This window comes from Atractosteus spatula, chromosome 27 (genome assembly GCF_055471065.1).
Source record: "Atractosteus spatula isolate fAtrSpa1 chromosome 27, fAtrSpa1.hap1, whole genome shotgun sequence".
NCBI lineage: Eukaryota > Metazoa > Chordata > Actinopteri > Semionotiformes > Lepisosteidae > Atractosteus > Atractosteus spatula.
In genome coordinates, this window is record NC_142732.1 from 2,642,549 (window position 1) to 2,660,897 (window position 18,349).

At 40.5% G+C, this 18,349-nt stretch overlaps 3 protein-coding genes across 4 annotated transcripts; 1 reads left to right on the forward strand and 2 right to left on the reverse strand.

The window, feature by feature from the left end:
- Positions 1-229: 229 nt before the first annotated feature.
- Positions 230-4,102, reverse strand: ift22 (intraflagellar transport 22 homolog (Chlamydomonas)). Of its 2 annotated transcripts, none has more exons than XM_088906645.1 (5): positions 3,079-3,207; positions 2,723-2,805; positions 1,999-2,088; positions 1,461-1,663; positions 230-914 (listed from the first exon to the last, which is right to left on the reverse strand). In XM_088906645.1, the coding sequence occupies exons 1-5, from the start codon at positions 3,115-3,117 to the stop codon at positions 766-768; spliced, it is 564 nt and encodes a 187-aa protein (XP_088762771.1). In that variant the 5' UTR covers positions 3,118-3,207; the 3' UTR covers positions 230-765. The 2 variants fall into 2 exon arrangements, with proteins under 2 accessions (XP_088762771.1, XP_088762772.1); XM_088906646.1 differs by lacking the exon at positions 3,079-3,207 and adding an exon at positions 3,282-4,102 and having other exon boundaries at positions 236-914.
- Positions 4,103-6,261: 2,159 nt separating this feature from the next.
- On the forward strand, positions 6,262-9,734 carry LOC148814153 (uncharacterized). Its single transcript, XM_088906644.1, has 2 exons — positions 6,262-6,274; positions 7,559-9,734. Exon 2 carries the CDS (start codon positions 7,593-7,595, stop codon positions 8,697-8,699), a length of 1,107 nt encoding a protein of 368 aa, XP_088762770.1. The 5' UTR covers positions 6,262-6,274; positions 7,559-7,592; the 3' UTR covers positions 8,700-9,734.
- Positions 9,735-10,557: 823 nt separating this feature from the next.
- On the reverse strand, positions 10,558-18,015 carry ftr82 (finTRIM family, member 82). The gene is made up of 7 exons (XM_088906643.1): positions 17,249-18,015; positions 14,911-15,006; positions 13,882-14,115; positions 13,587-13,746; positions 12,705-12,761; positions 12,376-12,441; positions 10,558-11,866 (listed from the first exon to the last, which is right to left on the reverse strand). Exons 1-7 carry the CDS (start codon positions 17,825-17,827, stop codon positions 11,346-11,348), a joined length of 1,713 nt encoding a protein of 570 aa, XP_088762769.1. The 5' UTR covers positions 17,828-18,015; the 3' UTR covers positions 10,558-11,345.
- Between the last annotated feature and the right edge of the window lie 334 nt (positions 18,016-18,349).

The window sequence follows — 18,349 nt, forward strand, 5'->3', positions numbered from 1 at the left end:
ATAGACAAAATATTTTACATAACTACCTTTTGTTATATATGCACATACAGTATATTTTAATTGGCTGCAAACTGTTGTCACAGTAATTGTATCTTATTCAAGCTAAACACATGCTTTTGAGAATTCAAAAGGAAACAACTGACTATACTTAATTGTATGCATAATTAAGAATATTGAGTTTGTGTAAAACTGGATTTAGTTTAACTTCTAAAAGATAGAAATACTCTTCTTTTAACGGTTTTTTATTGTAGATGTTGGACTGAAAACATAGACTAAGATACATGACATTTACAGACTTTTTCAGTGAAAGCAAAAAATGAAATCATGCCTACAGGTTATACCCTGTTGGAAAAGATGTAAAACAAGGCCTGAAAAAAAATCTCTTTTCCAAGAAATTCACAGTGCTTTGCTAAATTGTAGACTTCCTAGTTCTATGAGAAAAGCAAGCATTGTTGACAAAAGGAATTAAGGAAAGAGGATGTCTAATTAGTACTGAACTAGGTTTTTATTTTATAGTATAGTCCATATGAATATTAACTCTGGTTTTAATTAACCCTCCTGCTGTATAGGAACTCTGATACATACCACGTCCAACACAGTGCTCTCCCAATATGAGGTAGACACTAAAGTTGTCTTTGTGTATTACCAGTTGTACCTAAATCTCTCATAAAAATAACTAGTGGGTTTTAATTTTCACTGAAGAGACTCAGAGTCATATTATAGCTGGTGTGATTAATCTTCAAAGTGAAGATGAACAGCTGAGCTCTAGGTGATGATGGACATCTCCTCGCGCTCTCGGCTCTCAGACAGAGTCTTTGCTATGGTGCCCAAGTAGCGCCGGAACTCCTGCCGGATCTCTTCAGGGTCTTCCTCTAAGTTTGAATGGACCAGGTTCAACTTGTTCAGGTGTGGAGCTTCACAGAATAAATAGGTGAGAACAGTAAAGGTGTTAACTTTATTTTAACAGATGCAAATTAAAAGAGCAGACTACAATCTGTATTTGAGCAAAATATGATGATGGGAAATGTATGAGATGAATGCTGTTTCTCCTAAGACCTATCTATAATATCACACTATAACTATAACGAATGCCTACCAGAGCAGAGTTCTTTATATTATAGATGGTAAGAAAAAACAAAGGCAAAGTAGCTTTTGTGGTAACGCAGCAGAATCTCTAACCAGTGCAATAACAATAAAATAGATAAAATTTATAAATTTCTTTTATATTTTTAAGTTAGATATGATAGAAGGTGTTGTTAATATGCTTAATTTTCTAAGGCTATGAATAAAAAAACATCCAGGAAATACAACTATAAATTGGGTGCATTCCAGGTAGTAGATTTGTCTTTTTTTTGTCTTACTTATCACCTTTGAAAATATAACTTCAAATTTAAGTAAATTTGAGACAAAACAGCATACAGGCTATCTTGCATTTCCCAAGGCTAACTAAATGATCATACCTAAAGCTGGCTGTCCATTGTTGGTTCCACAGCCTGGTTTGTGGTGAGCCATCAACAGACATTGGCTATCCTGCATCCCTTGTGCGGAAATAAATGAGGAGTACCAGGTCTCCACTTCTTTTAAATGGCTTGGCATGTCAAGGTTAAACATAATGACCACCCCATTGGAATCCTTCATCATAGCTGGCCAGCAGGACTCAAATCTTTTGAGCATAAATGAGATAAAAGCCAGAGAATATAACATGGAAACATATTTCTATAACCATAATTATCTACAGGAAGTACAAAAAGTTACAAGAGTACTGGTCAAGCCTAATTTGAATGCTACTCTCCTCCGGAATTCAGGAACCCATGAATGAAGTTAAGGAGACACAAGGGCATCTCCCACAAACAAGTCTGACTACCAAGTATAATGATGGTGCCTCACGGGCGCACTCAGTACTGACACATGAGATTTCTACCCACTGCAGCACAACACTGACACACAGCAGCTCATCCTGCCAGGAGGGCAGATTTCCAGAAATGACGTTGTCCTTACTTTGGATCACCAGCGCAGTCCCAAAGCTCCACTTCACATCCCACATTTTTTCCAGAACCTCCAAGACTCTGGCACTCAAACTCCAGAATCCTACAAGGGTGATCAGTTCATGAACAAAACATATTTTAGAAATTGGTTCACATGTGAAATACTGTGCTAACAACTGTATTCAAACCTAGCAGTGATTTACGTTTCTCAAGACACCATTTTCCATTCATCCATTTTATAACAGTTTCTTCAAATTAAGGGTCATGGAGGGAGCTGGAGCCTATCCTGGCAATGAACAAGCACAACGCACACAGCGGACAGGACCCCAGTCCATCACAGGGCATACACTCACACCGACGGCCAAGTTTTCCCAGAAGCCAATAAATCTGAAGACACCTCCTGTACTTGAAAAATAAATGTCTGAGTCAAAAAGCTCAGTAATTAAAACATCTCTTTCCAGTGCAGACGTGTATGATTAATTTTACCAGTGCATTTATGTAATGAGTTTACCAGATTGCATTCTTCTTAAATGACTAAGGATCTTATCATAAGGTTTCCCAGAAATTTCTCAGTTGGGATAACTCAATTTCTGTCATGTAATTAACTTGACATTTGATGCTTAGATTGCAGGCTTCTTGGTTTACTTTTGTCAAAGCCAGAACACAAAATTATACATAACTTTTTCACTGAAACGTTACCTAGAACCTATGCAGTTCTCAAAGAACAAAACTGTTACCTCACTCCTTGAGTCGGACTGTACTCTCCTCCCACTGTTTCTGTGGTATCCGAAAGAAAATTTGCCACTACTGATTTTCCACACTGTGAGGGGGAAAAGTAATGATATTGCAGCTACATTAATGTTTAGATTTCAGTTTAAGTTTGACATTTTTATATACAGTCAATTCTTAGTGATCCATACTTCAGTAAACTACAAGCCGTTTAAACACTTGCAATTCCAACGTGATAATACAATATATTCCTAATCGATGATTCAGTAAGACCAGCTTTTAAAATTAATAATTTTATTGCATTTCATTTATTATTAGCTCTTATGTAATGTATGTGTTTTAAGAAAATTCGATTTTATCTTACCTCACTTGGTCCAACTATTAATATTTTCATTTTAAACATTTTTCTCTTTTCCTGAAACCTAACCCTAAAAAGTAAAGAAATGTACGAAGCGTTTGCACACCACTAATTATCACTGTCCCGATACAAAACAAAAAGGGTCACATGGTGTCAGACAATAAACAAATAAAGCTGAAAATGCTCACAACTAAAAAATTACAACGTACATATTTCTGTACAGATTTATAGGACAACAGTACCGCGCACAGCTCCTCCATTCACAATAATGTCAACAAACCATGTTACTACACTCTGTTCCTAGGCACTAGGTATATCTATCTTGACTTCCGATTAGCCCATTTCTAAAATAAACGCATTGAAGATATTTTAAAAAGTCTCAATTTACACTATTTTAAATGAATAAAGTTATAAAATGTTTGCAGTATACAATTTATATTTTACAGGACAAAATTAACCGAGTATCGGGGGAATGCTTATATAAAATAACGTTTACTTCCTAGTAACCTTTCAGGATGCAATATTTTCTTAGCAGGGTCGACTAGTGTTGGCAGATTCGTCATTTTCAGACAAAAAAAATAATAAGGACAATGATCAAAACATATTCTGTGATGTGGATTTAGGGAGTTTTATGCATTCTTGTAACGTCTGAATCTGAGGATGGAATTGAAGATGGAATATTTTCAGCGTTACACCTCTGCATCTCTCTAAAAACGGGATTTGACCTACACTACACTAGTGCACCTCACTAACATTTAAAACGGAGATCGATGTATTTCCCCGAGAAATTGAAAACAGCCTAATCGATGACACAAATCTCCCTACGTTTTCGACAGCACGAAACGCCGTTAAACATCGGACTCCGAAAACATATTTAGTGCAGCCCTTTTACTAGGAATGATGCCCTTCACGACGAAATGAGGAGGATCCTTCAAGAACAGGCTGAATGTGAACCTTCATTGAGTTACCCACTAGCAAACGAGCTGGAACGGTTGAATGGCCCCTCCCATTTCTAACTTCATCGCTCATATCATTTCCTGCTCATGATGCTAATGTTAGAAGTAAGTAAATTATTATTTTTGTCAATACACCAGCCATCACTGCTGTAGCTACAGTGGAGACTTCCTATACTGAAGGAACATGTAAGGGTTAATTCCAAGGTTATTCCAAACATAAGAAAAAGAAACAACGTTTTGTCTGTTCAGCCTACCTGAGGTGTCGTGTATTTTGGTTTTTGTGTGCTGGTAAGGTGAACGCTTACTTTGTTTTCAGTTTCATGTTTAATTTGGTGTCGGATGTGGAAAATGTTCAAAATGATTAATTTGGACTTAGTGCCTTGCGTTTGGTAGGAACTTAGATGACACGCATAAAGACACAGTCAGCTTTCTTTATATTTCAGCACCACAGCTTTCAGCAAACATTTGGGAGATTGAGATTAGTAAAGGGATTCATGTGATGTAATTGGCCCAAATCAAAGAAGAAGTCCCTAAAAATTGTCCTTGTCAAATTTGTCAGTGTTGAAAAAAGAGTCATGTGCCCTGGAATCAGTTGTCAAATCTGAAGGATCGGAGCTTGAGGGAACATTCGCTCAACAAGAGAATTGTGAAGACCCGCACATTGTGGTGAAAGAGGAGGAAGAGAACCATGAGCCGGGGTCAGGCTGGCACGAGCACAGCCCCCCTCAGCTGGAGACCACTGGGCAGAGCAGGCAGAGGGCATCTGTGTGTTTGAACCCTGAATCTGACTTCGGCTTCATCAGCCCCTGGCAGATGGCCGTGCTGACTGCGGGAAAAGCTTCAGCCAGCTGCTATACCTGAAACACCTGCACCTGCGAGCTCACTCTGGGGGAAAGCCATACCAGTGCCACCAGTGTGGGAAGAGCTCATTAGCATGCAAAGCCTGTTGACCCACCTGCAGCTGCGCAGGGGAGAGAAACCACTCAGCTCAGCTGAGGCGTCACGAGCACATTCACAGGGGAGCGTAAGTCCTTCGAGTGCCACTGCTGTAAGATCCTGAAGTCCCGTTTGTGAGTACACACTGGGGAGAAGCCTTACAGCACCTGTGCTCCGCATGTGGCAAGAGTTTCGGTCAGAGGGTGAGCCTGAAGAGACGCGCAGAGGAAAATTTTGTGAGCCTGGCCAGTACCTGGATGGCAGACCTTCTGGAAAAGCTAACACTGCTGCTGGTGGATTTGTTAGTGGCACCAGTAGGGTCATTCAGGCCGTGTGAACATGTAAAGCTTTCTCTAACCTAAAAGAAACATTTTAAACAGTTCAGCATGTGCAAAGGTTTGCTAAAAAGTGAGGTCGTCAAGGTTTTACTTTGGCAATGAAAACCTTTAACCTGTTGTGCTTAAAACTGAAAAAAAAAACCCTGCAACTTTGGTTGCTGTGTCAATTTAAACTTTTTTTAATGAACCTCTGTACCTCTGTTTTAATTGTCTCTGGTTCAATGAACTGGAAGTTGTTGTTTTCTGTAACTACTATTACATGTGCTTTGTGGATTGTAGTTTAGGGTATCTGTATATACCGCATGATGTTCCGATATTCAGTACATAAGGCTTCTGATAAAGACCTTTGATGGAGACACCTTAATACATCGCCAATCCATACTTCAGTGTGAGCAGACGGCCAGCAGGTAGCGCTCTTCCCTATGGCGCAGAATTGCCAAATCAATGCTCCACAACTGCAAGTCCAACTGAGTCTTCTGACTTTTCCACTCTTACTGTAGCCTCTGTCTAAGAATGCAGAGATATAATTTTAGATAATCATCATTTTCAAAAGCATAAAATAAAAGAACTCTGCATTGGCTTATAAGAACCCGAATGGGAAGAATATGTATTTACTACAGTGCGCAAGGCTAGTTTGTGACTGAAGTTCTGTGCAGAATTAATATGTACGAATTACATATAGTAGTACCTTTCATATTACTTCAGATAAAAAATATTGGATTAAAATATCTTCCGATGCTTTGGCAAATTTTAATAATCCGTTCAAAACCCCTTTCTTTTAGGCAGCTCCGTGACGTTGCCACGCTTTTCAACTTTAAATTTAACATTTTTCAACTTGTGTCGACTTGAGTTGTTGAAACCAGCGTTTGTGCTGCTATACTTTGCTGGCAATGAAACTCACGGTCTTCAGAGTAGGAGTTTTGTCCCGAACTGCTTCTCGTAGGAGACTGGAACTTGAAGTAGGATCGAGAGGTGAATCTTAAATAATAAAGATATTATATGGAAGAGTATTGTTTATGTTTATTTCAAGCCATTTTAAAATTGATTTCGGAACTTAAAAGGGTGTTATTGGGATTTCGAAATGTAATTTATAAATGTTTTGTTTCCATTTTTTTCTTAGCTATCGAAATGGGTTTTAATTCGATCCGTGAAATACCACAGTCCTGGTACGAATCGTATAAGAGTGCGATAACAAGCGCCCGATACCGAAACTACCCGTGTACTGTACCTTATCTGCTGATTGTGACTGGTGCCAGATTGCTGCAGTGATGTTTCATACCATAAGCATGTAGACATGTTTTTCTCTCTGTCTTCAAAATATCCTTCTATACTTAAAACGACATAGACAAGTTAGTTCAGTTCGCTTTCAGAAAGGCGAATGGTCTGGGCTGTGTTGCTACTGATGGGATGTTTTTCAAGGCCAATCTGTTGGAAACTCTCTGGAAAATAAACTGATGAAGCGTAAATACAAAAAGCAGGTCATTTTGTCTGTGGAAGATATTATATAGAAGCTAAAAATACATTCAGTCAGGTTATTAGTAGCAAAGCTATTTAATAATTTTGTGAGCAGTATATTACATTATTCACGTTAAGTTTTAGTTTTACAGATGTTTTGATCCATTGAGATTAAAGGAATGTTCAAAATTCAGTAACTAGCTTTTAACATTTAACATCTGACTAACATTTCACCCTGCGTGTGTAAGACCAGAATGCAATGAAATGTTATCTCATCTAAAGGTCAGTCCTCTCTTGGATAAATGTGTAAAGGTAATTTCCAGAACAGTAAATTCTGAACTTTGGATTGAGCATCAGGTAGCTGGGTTGTACAAAGTTATTAGAAAGAAGAATGAAGTCATGTGATTTTGAACAGCAGATAAAGTGAGCATTTGTAAATATGTGTATTCCTTAATCATTTATTATTAATCATTCCTTAAGGTTTTAAGCTTTTTAAATGGTATTGAACCTTTGGATAATGATTATCAAGTGAAGCTTTTACTTACCAAAATTTAAAAACTTAAAAGCAGTATTATAAACCTATTATTGAGCTAGTATGGTATAATAGATGCTTAATTTATAGTTAAATATTTTTGTTTCTGTCCCTAAGCTTAATTTCCCCTAAACATGCATCCAGCAATTCATTTAGCCAGAGGCATGGCCTGCTAGCTGCACCCCCTAAGGATCAGATGTTTAATTTCATGAAAATGTCACTGTAAGTATATATGTGAGTGTAATAGTATGTAACCATTGTCTTTTCAGCTCTGTGGTGTTAAAAACACGTCAGCTGATTCAGATGACATGGATGATTGACATAATGGAGTCTGCCCATATTAACAGAGAGGTCCCAGAAACAGCAGGGTCTTTCGCCACCGAGACGTTATCTGACTTAAAACCGCTCCACGAGAGATCTGAAGGATCAGACCTCGAAGACAGCTATGCGAAAGAAGAAGCCTACGAAGACCTGCACATTATTGTGAAGGAAGAGGAGCAGGAGCAGGAGATAAATGGAGATGAAGGGGAACCCGAAAAGCCCAGTCTGTTAGTGGACAGTGGAGAAAGAGTGTCTTTGTCCTCAACGGCTGTGGTTTCTCTGGACTGTGATCCCCGTTCCTGTTCTAATTCCAGGAAGAAGAAGAAGGTTCATCATTGCACCGAATGCGGAAAGTCCTTCAGGCTCAAGGGGATTCTCGAGGAGCACCAGAAGACTCACACAGGCCAGAAGCCCTTCCGCTGCACTGCGTGTGGGAAGACTTTCAGCACAGAGAGGTACCTCCAGCACCATTCCCGCTACCACACAGGGGAGAAGCCGTACCTGTGCCAGGACTGTGGAAAATGTTTCTGCCACCTGAAAGACTTGAACACTCATCAGAAAACTCACTCCGGAGAGAAACCACACCGCTGTGGAGACTGTGGAAAGAGCTTCGGCCACTTAATGTACCTGAAAAGGCACCGGCGAAGTCACACCGGCGAGAGGCCGTTCGCCTGCAAGGTGTGCCTGAAGACTTTCGGCTGGTATGTAAGCATGGTCAAGCACCAGCGCACTCACACTGGGGAGAAGCCCTACCAGTGTAACCTGTGTGGCAACAAGTTCACCGAGAAGCAGAGCCTGACCACTCACCTCCAGCTCCACACCGGAGAGAAGCCGCACGTCTGCAGCTACTGCGGCAAGAGCTTCGGTCTGGTGCACCACCTGCGGCGGCACGAGAACATTCACAAAGGGGCCAAGCCGTACCTGTGCCAGGTTTGTGACAGGGGCTTCAACCAGCCCGGGAACCTGAAGTCTCACCTGCGCACTCACACGGGGGAGAAGCCATTCCGGTGTGACCAGTGTGGGAAGAGCTTCACTCACAGGGTGAGCCTGAAGAACCACCTGCAGAGCCACTCGGGGGAAAAATCCTAGTTCCTCTGCCTGTGTGGGAAGGGGAAGAAGAGAAATCCGGAGCAGGAGATTCTGCTGCTTGGAAAATCTGGTATCCCACAATGTGGAGAGCACGGGATGAATTTAGCAGGTGTTAGACTTTTCAGATTTACAGTACTATTGTGATGGCAACTCCTTTCAGGAGGAAAGCTCAGTGCTCAGTGCTGTTTGGATGCCATACTCCGGGATTGGCTTTGTCATTAAACTTTTGTGGATGTGAGCTTTTTTTTTGTGCTAAATATGCAGTGTCTATGTTTTGCATTGCTGTCAAGACAATGACATTAGTGTTAGTGAGGTCGTTACATTGTCGTAGGCTTGACTTTTGCAGAAGTTAAGACAAAGATACCCTTTAAATGACATGAGGTTAGTGGTGTTTCGCCTAGTATGCTAGGTGTGTCAAGGCACTTTAATTTTATTTTTTTCAATCCAGGTAAAGAATAGTGAGAGTGGAAAATCTAGCCCCATTAAATGCATGATTAATGTCCATGTTGCTTATTAATGTGAGTTTTCCAGTTCAAATCCTTTATGATTCCAGCCACAGGGCCGTATAAACCCATCAATCGAACAGATTCTGTGAGCTGTGTAAACTGCAGGTAGCAATTTAATGAGTCTTGTTATTGCAGTGCAATTCAGCTGTTGTGCTAGTATGGATATCTTTGATATTATAGCACCTTCAATTACACAGTAATATATACATTTATACAAATCCCTGAATTTCTTCTAAAGTTCCTTAACCTTTGTGCCTGTTCTTAAACAGGTAGTTGAATCCGCAACACTACTTGTGAAGTTGTTTTCCAGGTAAGATGGGTGAACAAATCAAGATTGGGTGAATAAATGTGATTTCTCCTCATACTGAGGACAATTCCACATTTTATTATTAGTATAAAATGCACAACCTTGTCCACTAAAGTGGTAATGTGCCACAGAAAAGATATTTGGCATTTTCATGTAATTAACTGGGCATTATTAATAGCATCCTTCATTAAGATGGCATCATTTTTAATAAAACCTCAATCATTTTTTCCAGACTCTGACTCCTTAATAATCTAGTCTACTTCTCTCCTTAATACAAATAGGTACTGAATACCAGCAGAACAGCTTTGTGAGTGAAGCAACTAGTATTTTTCATTAGAAATGTAAGGTCAGTGTAATCATTTTGACTGAATCAGTGTTCTAATATGCTTTTTTAAAAATATATTTTCATAACCCAGCTTTAATGTCATAAGATCTGTCAGATATATCACATGCATCGGTTCGCAATACAGCCAAAATAGTTTTTTCCTTTTTTGAGGGGTGACATCACTACACATTTTTTAAAAAGGCTCATGCTTTTAAGATAAGCTTTGTTGTCCCCTAGGGGAAATATTTTATGGACACACATTGCTTCTGTACATTTGAATATATTACAGGATGAATATATCATTAAGGTTGTGCTGTAGAAAGCTCCAGTGCTGAAACTCTATGTGAACCATGACCAAAATCATACTGTAGAGCTGATACTGCTGTATTCTGACTTAGAGCTTGATGATCAGGTGTTGAGTGGTTTTCTGTTTCTTACTAGCATTTGTCCAGTGATCAGAATCAGGTACTTAATGCCATAGGCTAAGGCAAGGAAAATATCATATGATTGGAGTCGAATGACATTTACTGTGCAGCATGGAACAGACTAAAACAGAGGCAGGCAGCAAACTAGTGAAGTATCCTGTCATGACCTAATTATATATTTAAGGAACAGACTTTAATGTTGCTTGAAGAAACATTAAAAAAATAATACTTTGTTTGAAGCTGTATGTAAATATCATGTCTAGAAAATGACTCATAGAAGCAAAAAGTTGTTAAGTTTGCTTTAAAAAATGTATTTAAAAAAATCCATCTTTCATTTCCATATCAAATACATGATTTGAGTTCAAAGATTATATATTAATGAATGTGCATAACTGTCACTATCTTCAATTCAATTAATAAAGTACAGAGTTGAGTATAAAGAATTACACAGACATAAAAAATAGGCAATACTTTAAATGTATTAAATGAACAGGCTGAATAATGAGAAATAAATTGCAACAAAGAGAATGAGGGGCATTTGAACATTTTAGGCATGTGAATGCTTGTCACTAGCTTTTAACTGCAGTGTCCCGGCTTAAGTTCCACTCTGGGTTTGAACAATCGGGCTTCTCGAGCTCCACTTCTCCCCTTAACTCAAATCAAACAGCTTCTCCCTCCTCCCCTTGCTCAAGTGCAGCTGCAGGGGCAGAATGGCTGATGAAAGTCACCCTGATGGGTGCAGCACGTCTGCAGTGCTGAACTGGATCCTTTCCCGTGTGTAAAAAGGGCTTTGGGATGAAAAGCACTATACAGTACCAATGCAAGGGATTATTATGAGTATACCTGGATGATAAAAGTTAGAGTCTGTCATCTTGTTCCTGGAGAGTTTCAGTCCTGTGGGTTTTCTAGTGGGGTTTGGAGACTTGGAAAGACGTGTTTGTTAACTCAGCGCTGATTTAGCAAATAGCTGGTTCGAGTGAATCATTCCTGAAGGTCAGTGTGGCTCTCCAGTTAAGGGGTCGCAGGTATCTCGGGTGCAGGGCTTCAGGGGGTAGTTTATATTTTCACGGTGCACAAGAAGATTTACTTGACCTGACATATTTTAATGGAGGTACCGACCCCAAAGCCGGGATACAGTGGCTCGGTGAAGGTGGTCTCAAATCTGTGAAGAAGGGTCATTGTGTCGGAGATGCTGTAAAAGGACAGGGTGCCTGCAGCGTGATCCAGGTAGACCCCAATTCTGGGGGAGTGTGCAGCTTTGATACATACGTCTTCCCTGTTGTGCCAAGCAGAGTAACCTGAATCAGAGCACAGCAGACTCCAGGACTTATCATTGTATCCCAGGAGGCACAGCGAGCCCTTCCCTTTCCTACTGATTCCTTTGTATGTGACTCCGATGGAGAACTCTCCGCTCCATTCTATCTCCCAGTAATAGCGATTATTTTGCAAAGCCTCTCGGCACAGCACTTGGGCGAAGCTGTCGAATCTCTCTGGGTGATCGGGATACGGCTGGATATCTCGGGTCCGAATCACCTTTCGGCTCCCTTCCGACAGATGAAGCTCTCTGTAGGCCGTGTTGGGGTCGAACCTGAGCTGACAGAAGTCTGAACGAAGAGGTGAAAGGGAAAATGGATTATGCAGAACAGTCACATTCCACTAATTTACTGATTACTGATTTATTTTAGTATTTGTGCTCATCTGTTTCTGACACTTTTCTGTGTTTAGATCTAAACCTTCCAGCCTATGCTTTGTATGTTTTACAGTATATTGGATTAAATCACATAGGAAAATCAGAATCTTCTATTCCCTAAAAAAATACAGTACAGCAGTGCACAATTACTGCTCAGGGAAGCTCTGGATGTTTCTGTTGATATTTCTATTTAAATACTATAGTGATAAAATAACATTATTGATTACATAATAAAATCTGCTACTACTTTAATAACAGTAGTAATAACTACAATTGAGTTTAAAATATGTAAGATAATTTTCTGATACATTAAAAGGCATAAAGGAATCTCTTCCTAATGCCAATTCACATTGGAACTGAGTCTTTTAATGGTATGGAAAAATCAGCTTAAACTACAGTATTAAATTCTGTATAAATATTTACATTTTAAAAAGTCCAGTCTTGTCTTTGGTTCTGGAGCTGGAATGCTGTCGACTGAAACTTCATTAGCTGAAAATAAAAAAAAAAGAAATCAAATTAATATTTTGAATACATTCATCTAAAAGTCTCCAAATAGCCCTAAATATTGAGCGTATCATGTTACGATAAGGACCAGGCAAGGCTGAAGCTGTTAATAACGTTTATTTTTATAGCTCACATTAGTCAAACCCACAGTTGGACATCAATAGCTTACCGCTCAATATAGTCAAAGCTATCCTGGTCCAAACACATGAGAATCTGGTCATTTACTTCTCTGGATTGTAAAGCTTTACCTTTTATTTGCCTTTCTTTGATCCTGTTCTCCATATGGTAGACGGGGGTCTCATTCACTACAAACGAGATGCGAAACATACAAGTGTATTATAACCTGGTATGTGTGTTCTCTGTAAATGTTTTCCTTTAATAAAATGAAGTTGACAAAAAAGAGGATGTGTTTAAACCACAAAAATGTCAACTATTTCCAGAATGAGATTCCACTCACTATTAACAGCCCCTGTATACAAGAGAGGTCATGATGTGCCAGTGCCTAACCTGGCAGACGCAGGGCAGAAGGTGGGGTTACTAGTCCATCCCAGGAATCACAAGCACACAGGAGCAAATCAGAGATGCCAGTTAACCCCTCCCACATGCCGTTTTGGAAAGTGGGAGCAAATCTGTGCATCTGGAATCCAATTCCTACTACCGTAGGGAGAGCACCCAGATTCCACAGCCTGGAATTGAAAGCCCATACCGAGGCTGGAATTGTACCCCGGATTCAAGAGTTGTTAGGCAGCAGAGCTGCCGCACCACCACGCCGCCTCCAGAATAAGCACCCAATCCCGAAACTATCTGGTGATCGATTCCCTCTCACCCATTCATTTCGCACATTCTGTTTGTTTGCTCACAGACATAGCAGAAGATAAGAAACATTACAAATAACACAGGGACATTGGGCCCCTCAGCGCTCATTTGGATCTGTTTCTCTATAGTCCCACAGCTAGAACAGGCTGTACAGGTAACAGCCCATGCCGAGTATGGAATCACTCAGTACAGGGATGATTTAGAGCACTGAATCAAACCTCATGTGAAAATACATTGAGGGGCTGTGAGGCACTGCTGACTCAGACACAGCTCAAGAGCCTGTATAACACCAGTATCTATCAACTCCTACACACCTGATTTGGAGATCCTCATTAGCTCCTCCCGGCTAATTTCTTCCAGGCGCTCTTTAATTTCAGAAACGGCTCTCCTCACAGCTCCAAAAGAAAAGTCGGGATTGACTGTCACTCTGGGTATAAGTCCATCTTCAGTTGGAGTGCTCAGGGAATTGAAATTCTACAACCGAAAGAGTACACAAGCGTTTTTGTCAAAAATGTTAAAATATGACAGATGTTTTGGTAAAAGTAGGGAACGGTTAAAATCCAAACTCCTCTAATCGCCTTTTGTACTTCCAAGACCTGGTGGCACTACCTGTAAGAAGTGTATATGATCCTCCGTGCTGTGCAGCTGCTTCACACTCATCTCTCTCCTCTTGAGCTCTTCGATCTCCTGCTCCAGTCTCTCCACGAGCCCCTCAGCCTGATTGAAAGCTGCTTTCTCGTTAATGCCGATCAGCTTTGTCACTTCGGAGCGCATCCTCTCGATGGAGCGCATCATCTCAGCGAACATCTTCTCACTTTCGGCCATGGCTCTCTGGGCTGAGCTCTGATCGAGAGGACAACGAACAAAGAACCATCTGAGAATGCACCCTGACGAGGACTCACCCACACATCGGGTAGGGATCAGACATGCTCATGGGACACCAGAGCTCAGATGCTTATTTTTCTAGGCTTCATTGAATCGACTTCCAAAATGTTTACGTCTACTTTTTCAAAGTCAACCAAATAGACTGTTTCTGTTGCAGCACAGGAATTTAAGAGAAGTAGATCCTACCAAACAGAAGGCATGAGTTCTGAGGTGTATCAGTGTACCAAGCCATGTTAAGGACTTTTGTTTAAAAATGTTTATGGATCCTTTAAAAATGAAGGGAAAATGATTGTAGTTATTAATTGGACCTAGTGACCTAATTAGGTTTGAATATTCTGTTTCAGATTTAAAATGTTTCCATTCATTCATCCATCCATTTTCTGACCCTTTCATCCCCTTCAGGGCTGCAGGAGAGCTGCAGACTACCCTGGAAAGTTATGCGCACTCAAGGCAGGGTACATTGCAGGGCAGACACAGACAGACACAAACACGCACACACTCACATCAGTACCGAATTTCCCCAGAAGCCAATTAAGATGCCGGCATGTCTTTGGAATGTGGGAAGAAACTGGAGGAAACCCACATGAACATGGGCAGAACATACAAACTCAACACAGTGAGGTCCCGAAGTCTGGAATTGACCACAGGGTCTCAGCACTGTGAGGAGGGTTAACTACTGCACCACCGCGCCACCCACTTACAATTGAACATTTTTCTCATTTACAAATCTGTCTTGGTTCTGGTTCTGCTCACCTTGAGAGAATCCACTGCCCGTCTCAAATCCTCCAGCTCCTTTACTCTCTCCTGGCACTTGTGGTAGATCTCTGCCTGTTTCACCCCCAGCTGTTTCTGCAGAGGTGCAAACGACACAAGTGGGTGGTCAGGTGCAGTGATGCACAACCTCACAAGCAAAGACATCTCAACATGAATCACTCTGGAAAGATTTGCAGCTGACTTCTGTAGCAGCTTCTCTGTGATTTGGTGCACCCTTGAAGCAAATGTCATTTTTTTACTCTAAGGAAAAGTTAAAAATGTCTTCCAGATTCAAAATACAGTGAGATATTGGGTGATATAAGCTATTATAAACAAGTAGGTGTCTGTAGTCTGCAGCTGTTATAGTTCAAAACCTTGCACTGAGAACTCAGGTGCTTAGGAGTTAACTGAAAGCACAGGAATAATAATACTTTGTTGGTTTGTGATTGTCTGTAACATGGTCCACCCTCCTTTACATAGGACCACCTACGGGGGACCACCCACCTTCCTTTACATAGGAAACCTGTTTTCAACTCTAACGTGAGTTTTGCTTCTTTTTTTCGTTTAATTTGTGCAGAATGGCATGCCTGCTGACTGGCAAACATTGAAGGTTCAGAATTGTAAGTACTGGTTTCTTGAGGCTGGTATCTGGGTCTGCCAGGCGCAGGTGGGTATATCTCTGCACAGCAATGCTGACAATGAATGGAATGTGAGACTCACATTGGCTTGGTGAAAAAGTGGAGATAAATCAGCCAGAGAGCTGTAACAGTTAAGCCCTTGTGCAATGTGACTTCTACACAGAAAGTCATTAAGTTCTTCATCCAAGTATGGCAAATGCCCGTTACCACTGTAACATGAGAATGGTTTCTGTTCAGCCCTTAGGCTCAGTGAGTGACCCAACATTAGAGATAAGCTTTAGGAATGATAGGAATCTGATGAGTTATAAAAACATGAGTTATAAAGCTCACGTTCCCCGCATGTGTCCTTTTGTAGTGCTTACAAATTCAGATTTTTATAAAGTACGTGCATTTTTTTTCAGTTTTCACCTTTTGCCTTTGCAGGATCATGATTTATTATTTCCACACAAATGTCCTTGGATGAATACCAAATGAAGGTTTTTTCAAGGTCATTTTCAACAAAATTGTGAAATACAGAAGCATGCTTTGCAGTCCCTGCGATTTGCTTCAGAACGGGTGATAGGCTTTCAAAAAATATAACATACAGATGGCCCATAGAATGCAACCTTCCTTTGATGCTTAATTGCATCTCATAGTGAAGTGCTCTTGACAGTTTAAGCTTGGGTAACGGTGGGAACTCTATCGGATGACAGGACATGTGGCTATGGAGTGTACCTGTGAGAGTACTGTAAATCTCTAAGGTCATGTGAATTAAAAAAGAAAAAGCTCAAAGTGGCCTTGTAATGTGTCAATCGGACATGTTGACTTTATTACTCAAGGTATTTATTCTGGTTTTGTTTACTGAGGTAGGTGGGGAAGAACTGTGCTCATTCAGTTTCGCCTTGTTTAGATACTCCATAAAGCTCCGAAAGCACTCCTTGCCTTGTCTTCAGGTACAGAAGTTCCCATTTTAAAACCAATAAACAGTAATGAAGTGCTTTCCCTTGGGAAAATCAAACTTGATGAAAAAAGACCTTGGGGAATCACCCATTAGAGATTAAAACGTGATTGATGGGTCACCTTTGAAGCAGGTGGAGGGCTGTTCTTTTAGAGATCAAACACCGTAAAAATTCGGCCCCACACCTTTTCATTGGTTACCTTTCTGTGCTGTATGGTTAAATTGATGTGTTGCCATAAATAGCTATGTGTCATACTGTATTTTGCAACTGAGAGTGCCAGTTTCCTTTTTTTTCATATCATGCACATTACAGCTTCTTAATTCATCAAGGTACATAAATTAAACTTATATTAGATTAAGGCAAGAGAATCAAATCTGAGTCCACTTTGCAGTGACCTAAAATACAACAAACATACAGTAATAAATTGTTTGGAATCAACTCTTATTTTATGGTGCCATAAAAATGAAGAGAGAATTTGTCAAATCACTGATGCAGTATAATTATTTTTATCCCACATTACAAATAACACTCTGGAGTCATTTTACAAAATAAGCTTTATATGTTCTTTATAGTTAAAAAAAACTTGGAAATACATCCCATGCCTTTCTGATATTCATGATATTCAATCTCTCCACAAATGAGTGCTTTCTAAAAGCGCTTTTACACTTTAAGGAGCTAATAACTCTCATAGAAAGACCCCCAGAATATGCTTCTACATTGCAAAGTACTTTTGTTTTCTCAGAGTTGAGTCAAAGCCCTTACCTGCTTCTCAGCCCTCTCAGTTTCAGCAGAGACTAGGTCGTGTCCCCTGTGTTCGCTGACGGTACACAGTGCACAGATGCACATCTGGTCAGTGCGGCAGAAAAGCTCCAGCGATTTTTGATGCTGGGGACAAATCTTACGGTCCAGGTTCCCCAGTTCGTCCACCAGCTTGTGCCTTTTGAAAGTGGCCGACTCGTAGTGGGGCTTCAGGTGCTTGTCGCAGTAGGAGGCCAGGCAGTTCAAACAGGATTTCACAGCCTTGAACTTTTTCCCGATGCAGAAATCGCACGGCACGTCTCCCTGCCCGGCGTAGCTGTTACCGGGAGCTGGAGTTGTCTTCAGCTTCTCGGCCACTTTACTCAGCAAGGTGTTTCTGCGCAGGACGGGTCTTTGAGTGAAGGCCACCCGACACTGTGGGCAGATGTAGTCACCTGTGTAATCTGCCTCATTCCAGAAGTTATTGATGCAGTCCATGCAGTAACTGTGTCCACAGGGAATTGCAACAGGATCCCTCAATATGCCCACGCAGAGAGGACAGCTGAACTGGTCTCGAGCCATGGAAATGCTTGCTTCAGCCATTTTCCCTAGTCCTGAAGGGAGAGGTTGAGACTCTTACAACCTGAAAGTCAGAGTGCCTGAAAAGAGACAGGAACTGCCTGTATCTGTGAATTCCAGTAGTTATTGATTGAAAGCAGGCGGGGCTTCTTCTCAGTGACCGAGGCCAAGTTAAGATAAACCGGTTGAGCAGGAATGTTGAAATAATGTGTAAAAGGGTGGGGAAAGAACAGGGAGGGTAAGGTAAGGGATTGGAGAATTCATAAATTCTTCTTTAGGGTTTAGTCCAATCAGATGATTTAGTCACAGACTCAAGTTTGAGATAATTATGTTTACAGTTTTATGCATTTGGTATTACTGGAATCACAAATTGTATTTTTTGACCATTTAAACTACATATCACGGAGTCAATGGCTCTGTTAATCATTTATTATTTTGACTTTTAACATTGTTCTTTGTCAGTGGCTGGGGTGTTATAAATAAGGATTTGCAGTATGTGATTGCAGTTACCCTGGCTTTTAAACAAGCTCCTTTGTAAACAATCTG